General features: G+C 37.5%; 1 protein-coding gene and 1 non-coding gene across 4 annotated transcripts; both read left to right on the top strand.

The window, feature by feature from the left end:
• The first annotated feature begins 1,637 nt into the window (after positions 1 to 1,637).
• On the top strand, positions 1,638 to 1,719 carry TRNAS-AGA (transfer RNA serine (anticodon AGA)). Its single transcript has one exon. It is a non-coding gene; the product is annotated as a tRNA-Ser (tRNA).
• Positions 1,720 to 2,093: 374 nt separating this feature from the next.
• LOC136783550 (alanine--glyoxylate aminotransferase 2-like) lies at positions 2,094 to 10,940 on the top strand. 3 transcript variants are annotated; one of them, XM_066743796.1, is made up of 9 exons: positions 2,094 to 2,129; positions 6,279 to 6,373; positions 6,914 to 7,032; positions 7,118 to 7,352; positions 8,852 to 8,945; positions 9,041 to 9,249; positions 9,528 to 9,753; positions 9,842 to 10,243; positions 10,508 to 10,940. In XM_066743796.1, the coding sequence occupies exons 1-9, from the start codon at positions 2,109 to 2,111 to the stop codon at positions 10,622 to 10,624; spliced, it is 1,518 nt and encodes a 505-aa protein (XP_066599893.1). In that variant the 5' UTR covers positions 2,094 to 2,108; the 3' UTR covers positions 10,625 to 10,940. The 3 variants fall into 3 exon arrangements, with proteins under 3 accessions (XP_066599893.1, XP_066599894.1, XP_066599895.1); XM_066743797.1 differs by lacking the exon at positions 2,094 to 2,129 and adding an exon at positions 5,251 to 5,312; XM_066743798.1 differs by lacking the exon at positions 2,094 to 2,129 and adding an exon at positions 5,280 to 5,453.
• Positions 10,941 to 12,779: the final 1,839 nt, after the last annotated feature.

Consider the following 12,779-nt stretch of genomic DNA (forward strand, 5'->3'; position numbering starts at 1 on the left):
GAGATACGTTGGTACAGCGATAAATAATTGCAGAATGATACGTAAAGTCCGAAATAAAAGATTGCGTTGAATAAAGTAAACAAAATCTTGTAACATATATACATATAATGTAAAAGACAATGTTCTAGATATAAAATGTTCGCTGTTCTACATTTTCAAAATATACTAATTATTATTAGACACATTCCACGTTAGAGCATTATAGAGACTAGAAAGTTTAGCCATGCAGCAAAAGTTTGCAACATATAATAATACGATTCAATAGAAAATTGTTTAAACAATGCCCATGCGAAGATGCAATTTCTACAGACTCGTAATGTACTTTATCATTGATCCTATAACGCAGTTTAATATTGAATTACTGGAAATGTCTACAGATTTATACTATAAAAAGAGATGATTATATATATATATATATATATATAAATATATATATATAGATAACAAAGAACTGTAATATGGTTATATTAATTATACTATCATACTCTTCAGATGGTGCAATTGAATAGGTCGTAGCTTTTTTCATCTTCTGAGTGTTTTGCGCGGGAATATTTTATAATCTTACAGTTGCGCATCATATGAAATATAAATATATATATGTAAAAATATAGGGTATATTATATGATGGAATTAGTATAAAAATTCGTGCGTGTAAATTTAGAAGAACGAGCTGTTGGGAGCGAATTTTAAATTACACGCACGACAGATGGATATTTTGCGTGAATAAATACAGATGTAGGAGGAAGAAAATATAGACGAGTGAGCGATTTTTTTTCGTCCGTGCGAAAATTTGCGTAAAGTGATTTGGATTATATACAGGGTGCGAGTGAAACTTTTGTATTTGTTCACGTAGAATTATTTCTGTACATACATGCACGCACAAGTGTGCAAATCTGACGTCAATGTGAACAAGCTGTTACGATATAGCCCATATAGCCTACGCGTGAGGTCAGAAACGTTCCTAAAACGTTCCAACGTGTCAAATTGAGTCTGGCAACGATTTAAGAACATTTCTGATGCGTGCTATGCGGGAAACTATAACTAAACTATAAATAAATAAGTATAAATGTATAAGTGTGGTCTCGTCCGTTACGATATGGATCGAATAAAAGGAGAGCCCACCATCGCCTACTCTTAATCGTCTGCGCCAGAATTTCTGAGACCCATCGCACACCGTTTTCACCCCATATAAGCACCGTTGCGTATATATCCACACACAGATATATATATATATATATAGGTCGATATTATGGGTTCATTATGAATGTTGTCGAGTGGATTTATTATTATATTGTCGATGTAAACACACGTGTTCTACGTGATTCTTAATAGAACACTTCAGTCGGCTGTGTTTGCTTTTTTACTCTTCTCACTCTTTCTCTCTTGCAGCACACCATCATCATCATCATCGTCATAGCATGAATCGTGATTACAGAGGAGAAAGATCCATCTTACTTACCGCTCAGAGATTTTTACCATGTTAATTTGGTGGATTTTATGTTACACTTAATTTTACCGCTGCATTTAACTTTAATTTAAATGCTAATTCGATTACAACAAAGATTAGAACGAATCGTCTTGGAGAAATTCATAATTGGCGGGAATACGACGCGTAAGGCGCGCGCTCGGAGTGAGGAGCAGTCGTGGCCGAGTGGTTAAGGCGTCTGACTAGAAATCAGATTCCCTCTGGGAGCGTAGGTTCGAGTCCTACCGACTGCGGTTCCGTTTTTTTTCGCCATTCAACGAAAACTCGAAACATCGCCAATAATTAGCCTTATCAATCCAAAGTGCTTTAAAAAAAGCTCGACTGGTTTGTGAAAAAAAATTCCATCCTCGTGGCTCCACAATGAAGGCAAACAATTAGGGTAGATTAGTAAATCGTTATCAGAAAAAATGCTTCATCTTTGTCTTGACGTAATTAAGTTGCATAATGAACGATAACTAATTAGCGATAGCGAGCCTCGGCTCATATACCCGCTGGTAATTGCCAGACCATAAATGGGTGGCTTAATTTATGAGCAGTTTAGACTGGCGCTAATTACGGTAGACATCAAAGAAGACTTTTGGCGTCGCGGAAACTCGCAAGAATAAACGCGCAGATAAACAAAATGGATGCTTGCTCTCGAGAGGTAGGTCGAAAAACAAAAATATAATGTTTTGCAGATTTATCGTGCTTAAAAATGTTAAGTATCGCGTGATAATTGCATTTTATCTCTCACGAACATTGTGGTAGATGGTAACAAAGTGGTTGGCAAACTTTCTTGCAAGAAGCTTTTTTTTAATTAATTAGCGCTGCAGAGCAAATGAGAATAAGTGGTTCTTGAGCCTATCCAGATGATATCGCGCTCGCCTACGTGCGTATTAGAAGATTATGTGTGCGACAGAAGCGTTAAAATCATTTAATCCCAATCTTCGAAGCTATTGACGTCGTTCGAATGTTTGTTAATCGAGCGATAGTGCTTGAAATAAATTTTATAAGCGTGAAACGTGTTTGCTATCGTTTTGACCGAAGTTTTATTAAAGAAGACGCGAATAATAGTTTTATTTGGCCTTGCTTGATTATCGATCACCGATCTAGCCTACTCAGCAATAACAACCTTCGAACACATCTCTACCATTCGACCCTTCCCTTCGATTGTACAATCCGATCACGAACGGTTCAACGCACGTGGCAAACGTTTCAATTTTAAAGAAAAAGAAATCCTTCGGTCGACTTGTGTATATTCCACGCACTTTAAGAGGCTCGAGCGAGCGTCGACTGGAAAAACGAGTCCGAGCAAATAAAACTCTCCAGCCCATTCCTCTTCCTTCGACCCACCTGAGCATTCGTCGATCGTTCCACACGAAGTTTCCAGGATTTTTCCACGATGCGAAAATTCTTTAAATTCAGAAATCCTCCGGTATAGATCAATCGAATTATCTTGGATTTTTTTTTCAAACGATGGTTCATTGCTCGAGGGAGCACAGTGTCTGGAGAAGAAAATCTTCCTCTCGATATCGTTAATAAGCCGGTGGAAGATTTTGCGTCTATTTCGTTGATTAAATTGCCCTTATTATCTGTTTCTGTCATCGTTAAAGCTGGTTCATTGAACCAGGGAGAAAAAGTCTTTGGAAAAGTTTTGTGCAGCATCAGTCTTCGTTTAATCTCGATTAAATATTAAGCATTATTCTCCCAATATCGTTTTGCAGTCGACTATAACCGAGCGAGAGAGAAAGACTGAAGAAAATCTTATAGAAATCTTTGCTCGAAAAGCACAGTGGAGGATTTCTGGTCACGTGACAGCTGGGACGAGTGTGATTCGTACTACTCCGTCCACACAAAGAATTATAACGGAGCGTGTATAACGATTATCGGAAGATCGTTAACGTCAGTGGTAACAGGTGATAAGAATTTTCACGTGCATATCACTATCATCCGCGTGCGGCACGTTTCGATGCATGCTCGTGATCACACTTACCGATGAACTTCATCCTTATCTATACCGATCACCGATTCACGTGCGTATACATTCGATCGATGACGCGCCTTCTTCGTCTGGGCTATTCCCACATTTTCGTCCTTCACTTTTTTCCATCTCTTCTTCGATATTTCCACCAAAAAACTATTGTCTACCGTTTACTAGTATTTTTCCTTTAATAATTTCCCGATGTATATTGACATTTTTACACGTTTATTATTATTATTTCAAACTATTCCCACTTTCTAACCCTATACATTTTATAACTGTTACTTCCAATTTAAGAACCAGTGGAAAAACGTCAACGATTTCGTAATTTTCTTGAAAGAAAAAATGAAGAAGGATCAAGAGTGATTGGGACGGGTGATATATATTTGGACGACGCTGTCGATGCTGTAATCGGGGGGATGGTCGTGTTATAATTGGTCATTTGACCCGTTTAATGGACTCCAGTGCTAAATATAATGTTACATATATGTGGCGCCTATCGACAATGATAACACGTTTCTTCTCCGGTATACGAATGGAAAGACAGCACGCTTATAGTCACGTGTTTACAATGCGTAATCTCGAAGCAGAGTGTGCGTAATCAGTACAAATACTGACAAGGCGAGTATGAAGTATCTTGATCGGTACGAGTGAACCGAGGACTCTTCAACATCTGGAAAAGTATACGAAACGGTCGAAGCAATGCAAGAGTTGTACTTCTTCTGCGTTTCTTATTCTCGATGGAGATTTTCCTGCTTCCTGGATGATTTGTATGCTTGAGCAAACCTTGCGGTATCGTGATGCGCAAACGATCTTATGCTATATTGACGTAACGCGTGCTGCAGCCTCTAATCTTATAAGATTTCTTTGCAGAATCAACGCTACGTTGGCTAATGTTGATCGAAAGCTTCGGTTCACGCTCCTTGGTAATGATCGAAACCTATACAAAAATTGTTTATGGAAACGTCGATTATTTTTCGGCCTGTGTGCTATCTCGTGCTTTCCCTCCATCACTCCCCCCCCCCCCCCATCCCACTCCAGTAAAATCATTGGAACGACATACTAGTTCGACGAATATCTATTAGAGACAGAGGCCTCGTTATCTCTCCGAGTCGACAGATAGTATAGCAAAATTGTCGATTTACAATAAAAATCAAACGCTCTTATCAATTCAATTCTTTCAGCTAAATCCAACTTCCAATAAAATCAACTTTTTACAAATATCTCATTATCCATTCAATTAGCTTTCGTTTCTGTATAAGAAATGATCAATTATTGCAACTATGCTTCTACTTTAGAGTCAGTAACCCTAAATGATATTTTGTTAAACTACTGATTCGATAATTTTAGTATTAAAAAAATTTGTAGAGTGATAAAAATAAAAATTGAGCTTCCTTCGGGGGTCGATCTTTTATCCTGGCGAGGCAAAGGACAAATAAAAATTAATTGTGCAGAGGACGATGGAAGGAGGACCTCGTATCAATTGTTGAGGATTTGGAAAGGATCGTAGGGGGAGGGAGAGGGGGGAGGTAATGGGTGGATTGGTAATTTTCCATTTGAAGTTTTGTTCGGCCTATCGTCAGTCGTGGTTCGTTCAACGTGTGAGAAGGAGAAGAAGTGGAGGAAGTGAAAGCTGAAGAGAACCAAGAGAAGAGGGTAAAATCCGAGCGTTTGGAAGGGGTGGAAAATGATGAGGAGGAAGGGGGACGATTGGTAATCAAGGGGAGTGGTTCTTCGAATGGGTGGGTGTGTGTGTGCGCGCGCGCACCCCCCGCTTCTTTTTCCCGCCAAGTTTCGAGCTCTATATATGACGTCACCGGAGTAGGTCGCAGCACTCTCAGCTGACAGCTGCATTCAGAAGTCGAGGTACCAAAATCAACTTCCGCACTTTCTCTCTCTCTCTCTCTCTCTCTTCCTCTCTTCCTCTCTATCTTCCTCACTCTTTGTTTCTCTTCCGATCTCTCTTACGCTCCGTTTCTCGGTACTTTGTCAATTTTTCGGCTTCAGGTACGTTAACCAAATTTCATCGTTTTGCACTTTTTTATATTTTCCATTTTCATTTTCTTCGGACAGTCTCTCGACGCATTCCATTCATCGTCCATCCACAGACAAATATACTCCATTCTTCACCCACATTCTTTCTCGCGATCTTTTTGCTTGGAAATAACATTTTTAAATTCAATTGTTTGCCAAAATTTTCTTTAACGATTAAAAACAGCGCGGCTTCTCGAAGGAGATTTTCGTTGACATTGAAAAAGTTTCTCTTGTGAATATTTTTAACATTGCTTATACACGTTCGTTGAATATTATTAGCGCTGTTGTTTCGTTCGCAGTTATTTTCATCGTCGCTTTCGCAAGTGACGAATTATTTGCTCGAAAAATCCTACCTCTGACATGTGACATTCTCTCTGAATCTCGCAAAGTTATAAATAATTAAAATAAGTAATGTAGAAAATTTAGATCGACTCTGGAAAATATAATATACGTAATTAGAGCACAAGAATTTTCGTTAATTCCTTCGTGATTGATTATTGAATCTGTTGACCTTGAATTCTCAGTAACCTCGAACTTGGACCTACCCAGAATTAGCACCGCTTTATCGACTTTCTCCCCACTTTTATTCCCATTTCGTTGCTTCACCCCTGCGACTAAATTGCTCAATTTCATTGTCAACATTTTTTGTGGAAAAATAAAATTATTGTAAAATTTTGCAAAACGTTCCCAAAGATTTTTGAATATCACTCGATTGTCGACGTATCTTAAGGGGCGATTGCACTCATTTCATTGGATCGTTGATAAATTTGCTTAAAGATAAACTAATGACATTTGCAGATATCACTGGCACGAAAGAAGGAATCTAAAATGTCGACTACACTGGAGCATATGCCAAAAAACGATACCATAAAATTACGCGAGCGTCACATTGGGTAAGTAAAAACAAAAAATAATACGAACATTTATTAAATAATTATTGTAACAAAATTAAAGTAATAATCTGTAGAGAAAATAAATAGAGAGCACGCGCTAAGTCTTTAACACGTGGGCCACGATTAGATCGTATCTGTTACTGTTCACATCTGAAAAAAACTGATTATCCCCAAATTACACGCGAAAATTATCGACAGCAGAAATTTCACGGTTCGATAATGACGAGGATTGTCCGATAAAGGCAGAATTTGATTAAATTTTCCAAAAAACCTCGTCAACGTGTATCTGCGAGGTTATCCCATAAAATCGATGTTACCTTCGCACTAGCAATAATTATCCAAATATTCAATTAATTTGATAACGTTCAATATATTAAGATAATCTTAATATCTATGTAAATATAGATAAGTACGAGTGACACTTTGACCCGTATAAGACTGTTTCTGTCCACTTTTCGTACGAAAATCTGCTTGGTATAAAATTGTTTAACAAGGCTATTCGTCAATGACTGATCATCGATAATTATTGCATAATTTCAGACAATCGTGCAAGTTGTTCTACAAGTCGAGTCCTCTGAAGATCGTAAGAGCGGAGGGTCAGTTCATGTACGACGAAAGGGGCAACAAATACTTGGATTGCATAAACAATGTTGCGCACGGTAATTAATAAGTCTTGATTAAATTTAATCAATCGATTAAATTAATGGGATGAGCGAACTAAAAGTTTCCCAACGAATCACACAGTTGGCCACTGTCATCCGGACGTGGTAAAGGCGGGACAAGATCAAATGGCGCTTTTGTACACCAACAATCGATTCTTGCACGACAATTTGGTGATTTGTGCGAGACGTTTGACCTCGATGCTCCCGGAGCCTCTTTCCGTCTGCTACCTCGTCAATTCCGGAAGTGAAGCGAACGACCTTGCTCTTCGCCTCGCCCACACCTACACGCGAAACAAGGACATGATCGTTGTGGACCAGTAAGTCGTGCAATCTAGCAAAATAAATACTTTTTAGGTTTGGACAGGGACGAAGACGTATAGAAGCGTACGTCTAACGTATGACGTCATGTAGTTTTATCGAGTGCGCATTGATGCGTAGCACTGTTACACCTTACGGAGCTTACATTTTCTTTTGTTTTTTACTACGTGACGTCATAGGTCCTCGGGTCTTCTTCTCTCTTCAAGCCCTTGTACAATGGCAATAATAACTCCGTCGGATGAATTTATCCACTCGAAGTTTCCAATAAAATTCATCTAGTACCCTTGGATCGATTTGTAATTATTTTTATTTTGTGATAAAAAAATTATATATACTTATATCCAATTAAAGATTATATCATTATAGACTTTCAGTGAATAGCTGTCAGAGAAGATCTGTTTCAATTCTGAGAAATAAACAAAGGTGGATTTAAGACGATTGTTCAGGTTTCGATATCTCTCGGCATCTGCCCTAATGGGGTTTTTTTTAAACACTGTTAAAGTGCTTGAAAGAGACTTACGAATGCTGAAAATAGTGATTTATCGATAATTCATTTACGAGAATAATTATTGCCATTGAATGGAAGGAAGCAATTACCCTTTATCCTGGGATGCAATGACGAATCAGCTCATTTGGCTTTGCAATCACGCAAATCACCTTTTTGTGAAAAGGAGAAAGAAAAAATGTTTCGCAAAACTTTCAGGCTGTCCCTTGAACAAAACCGAAGAGGCCCGTATAGTAAATGGAAAAGGCTAATCGAGTTGGTGTCTCTTTTGCTTGTTTACAGCGTACAGCGGCGTAAGGAGAATTCGTAAAAGCAAAAATCATCCGGACGAGCCTGAAGTCGACGAGTGGAAGAGGCCTTGGATACTCGGAAGAAGCTTCCGCCTCAAAGCGGAAGTGCGCATAAAGCTCTTCTCGTTTTAGGTGATTAAGGAGGATTACGTAGGTCGATTGATACAAATTTAGGATAAAAAGGATTAGATTGAAAGGAAGGAAACGACTCTTCGGAATTGTCAGGCGCCATTGGCATTCTTGGCATTGACGAAGGATCTTCTCTCCTCCATTTTGGAACCTATTTCTATCTCTTTCTATCTATCTCCCCCTCCCTCTGTCTCTCTCTCTCTCTCTTTCTCTCTCATCTTTTACCAATTTTATCACTCAATCATCCCAGCAATCCATTTAACATTTACCATCGCGAATTCATTGATAATACTTTATTAATCAAGGACGAATTTTTTGCAACTCAGGATCACCGTTGCTTTCGCTATTTTCCAGGTGCGTCCAAAGTATGCTTTTTGTCATTCACGATGTCCGTAGCTCGATGATAAATTATTATCATGAATTCATCGATTATTTTTATTAATCGAGCAATCTTTGCAGGCCACGCCTTTTTGTTTTTCCCATTCTCTTCCAGGAGTGGTTATAGAGAAAGCACGAAAGGATAATTGAATCGACGATTTACCTTTCTCAAATTGCCCTTTTCTTTTGATTTTAGCGCTTACCATGGTCACCTCACGTCCATGATCGACATCTCCCCCTTCAAATTCAAGTTGCCCGGAAGTACCGGAAAGAAGGATTGGGTTCACGTGGTAAGTTTTTCAATCATTTTTAGGAAATCTCTCTCGACCTTTATCTATACTGGCGAACCATCATTCGAATAATTTCTTTTTTCCGTTCTCCAAAGGCCCCGTGTCCCGATGCCTACAGAGGAAAATATCGCGACTGCGATTACCCTGACGAGGACTTGGGTGAGAAATACTCGAACGACGTTAAAGAGATCTGCGAGAACGTCAAGTCCCAGGGGAAGGGTGTCTGTGCCTTCATCGCTGAGAGCTTGATCTCCGTTGGTGGCCAAATTATTCCACCTAAGAATTACTTCAAAAATGTCTACAAGTGAGTGCTCCATAATAGCAACATTAAATATTAACAGCTTTCCAACTAAACCACCCCCCCCCCCCTAACCAACGTCCCTCGCCTTGAAAGATTATAACGCGCCACTGATAAGCGTAGAATTAATTAGATTGAAAAGAGAGAAAAAATAATATCGGATTGGTTGTGTTGAAAATACTCGCAGGCAAATAAGCAAGTTTATCTGGGGATTTTAGCTGGGTCTGTGGAAAATAATCAAGGGCTTGTATATTCGACCGATGTGATTTATGCAATTTCTTCAGGCACGTGCGCGAGGCTGGTGGGGTTTGCATCGCGGACGAAGTTCAAGTTGGTTTTGGTCGAGTCGGGACCCACATGTGGGCCTTCCAGACCTTCGGGGAGGATGTCGTACCGGACATCGTGACCGTCGGTAAGCCCATGGGCAATGGACATCCGGTTGCTGCCGTTATCACCACCCAAGCTATAGCTACCAGCTTCCGCAACACTGGAGTGGAATATTTCAATACGGTAGGGGATTGCTGAGTGGAATTGTTTTTATTAAAGTCTATATATAGTATGCAATTTTAATTTATTAATTTCTTATCGAATAATTCAGTATGGCGGCAATCCAGTCTCCTGCGCTGTGGCCAATGCCGTGATGGAAGTGATCGAACGTGAGAATCTTCAGGAACGCGCCTTGGTGGTCGGTCGTTACCTTTTGTCCGAGCTGACGAAGCTCGCCCAGAGACACTCGATAATCGGTGATATTCGTGGCGTCGGCCTCTTCGTCGGGATCGAACTCGTCCTTGACAAGGCGAAGAGGACTCCTGCCACGGCTGAGGCGAAACACGTGGTCTCCAGAATGAAGGATATGAAGATTTTGATAAGCAGCGATGGACCCGATAACAACATCCTGAAACTCAAACCACCGATGGTCTTCAACGAGGAGAACGTCGACCATCTGGTCTCGACCCTCGACGAGGTCCTGCGGGAAGTCGAGGTTGACGAGGACGAGGAGGTAATTTTTATCCTTGGTCTCAGTTTCATGATCACTGCGAAGCATCGATTACGTAACTGGATCATCAGACGTTTGATAGACGGTCTTTTATTGGTGTATTTGCAGACAGTTTTATATTATCTTGAAGCAACGAGAGATAAAAATCAATATTTTGCCAAGTAACTTGTTTCATTCATGGAAATGTTTCCACTGCTAGTTCTCGGTCAATAAGAGAATTGTTGACTGATTAATATTTACCTGTCGTTAATGCTTGAATGTTTGCAGGAGCAGGAAACCACCACGACTATTCTGAAAGCGACCATTTCCACAATGGATATCGAGAGGGAAAGCACGTGCTCCAAAACAAAACCTCTTCTCGTTCGTGCTAGCGTTCAAAGCTAATTTAAAATGTAGATTCGTATTTTTAATGAGAAACTAATCATTGTATCGCACTTAACAAAAATTATCATTAATAACTATCATTTATGTACTCCAAAGTATTATTATGTGACGTAACTTGTAATGTTAAAAAATATCTAACAGATTCATTTTTTGTATAAATTTATTTTTCTTATGTACAGAGGATATAATTTGTAAATATGACTTTTTACGTATGCGTTAATTGACAAACATACAAAGTAGCATGTAAGATAAAATGTATGAATGATCTGCTGTAAAAGAATTTGTTATTAAAATGGAAATTATTTTTAAGTCTAAAACTTGTGTACTTATTATTTATCTATTCTCATCCATGATTATCTGTATTTTTGCTTTTGGGATAGGCTATTTTAATGAAAAGTTTATTCTACAATTGAAATACAATAGAAATACTCTTTAAGAAACTTTGATTCTTTGAAATGATTAGTTGTAATTCAGAAAAAGCCACAGGCTTTATAAATAACACATTTTCAGTGTATTTTTGCATGTGCAATAAATACTTTTGAGATTATTTCGTTGAATTAATACTAAAATTCTTGGAACTATGCAAATTGAGAAGACAGATGCTCTATGACTCACTTACAAAGTTCAGCATTATCTGATTACTTTTCCAGCTAACCTCCTAGAGATTTCTGTCTCTGACGTATTTCCAAACTTGACCTTTTATTTAATAAATATGCCCTACTTCCATTTAATATGAAACATAAATAGTATTTTAAAATAAAATGTACTTCATTGTTACTCCAATTGTTTTTTTTGTCTTCTTGTTTAATAAAAATTATTTTTTGGTTCCCTATATAGCTTTATCTTATAATAGCCATCAAAGAAAGCAGATATTAATTAATAAGAGTACCTGCTAATTTAAAATCAGCAATTTTTAACAACAACAAAAAATTACTTATTATGAAACCATTAGATAAAAATATGAAACAATATAAATATATTAAAGCCATAAAAGAGAGTTGACTAATTGGGGACACACCTAACGAGAAACGTTCAAAGAATATATATTTAATTTCAAAAATATGTAAGTACATTGTTTTAATAAATATCGACTTATAACAAATGAATTTTTAAAATAACATTTGAGACAAACTGAAAGCTTTACAACTTAGTGGCAGTACTTCGACGGTATACATATGTCAATGTATTTACTGTAAAAATATTACCGTATTATCTGATAAAATATAAATTATTAAAAAATAAATGAGCAAATTACGAACGTAGGCAGGCAATTCTGATCATCACCAAAGCTTCCTCTCTTATACCCTATGGTTCACTCCTTTTTAGATTTTTTATTTTTCTTTTTAGTATTTTTCTTTAATTGTAATATTGCACTTTTTCTCTCTTTTTAATTTGTTCACTATTAATTTCCTAATTTGCATATGAAGTGTATTTTTAGGTATCAAAAAGGTGGAAGCCGCTCTGCCTAATGCAATATTTCCATCTTTTACTTCCTGCAAGCTATCTGAAAAAATTGTCAAGCATTAAATATTGAATTTGAATGTTCTAAAAATATTTTTTGAATCTGTACAACCTTTCTTCTTTTTGCCCCACGATGCCCAAAATTATTTAAACGTTAATTTTCTAATCGATAATGATATGCATAACTTTTGCACTCACCTAATATATTTAAAGAGGAAAAATCTTGTTAAACTTCCTATCGATACTTTAATATGATACAAACAACAAAATATAAATTCTTCTAAATAGGGTAATAGATTACAAGAAACTATACCCACAAATATTTAAATAACTTTGCCTCATAAGATTAAACGTTATCTGACGTATGATGGACTATTTGATCATAGCTAATACGCGATGTATCAATGAATCACTTCTACCATCTTTTACCTAATTCCCCTACTTAAAATAACAAACCCAGCATCATACCGGACGTTCGCAGTTAGCCGACCCTACCTTACCTTCAATTACATAGTTTGAAAATTTTCAAATTAAAGCGTATAATACTCAGAATCTTCCAATTATACTTAATTAAAGTGCAGTTTCATTAATTGACACTTTATTCGTGACATATGACCCAGTTTCACTGGACGTTGAAACAGTACGAATAACAATAGTTACAAAATGTCATTGAAATAGGAAAAAAAAATGAAAT

The sequence above is a fragment of the Prorops nasuta genome, unplaced genomic scaffold, assembly GCF_024137725.1.
Source record: "Prorops nasuta isolate Cenicafe-Biocafe unplaced genomic scaffold, Cenicafe_Pnas_1.2 PNAS00033, whole genome shotgun sequence".
Classification (NCBI taxonomy): Eukaryota; Metazoa; Arthropoda; class Insecta; order Hymenoptera; family Bethylidae; genus Prorops; species Prorops nasuta.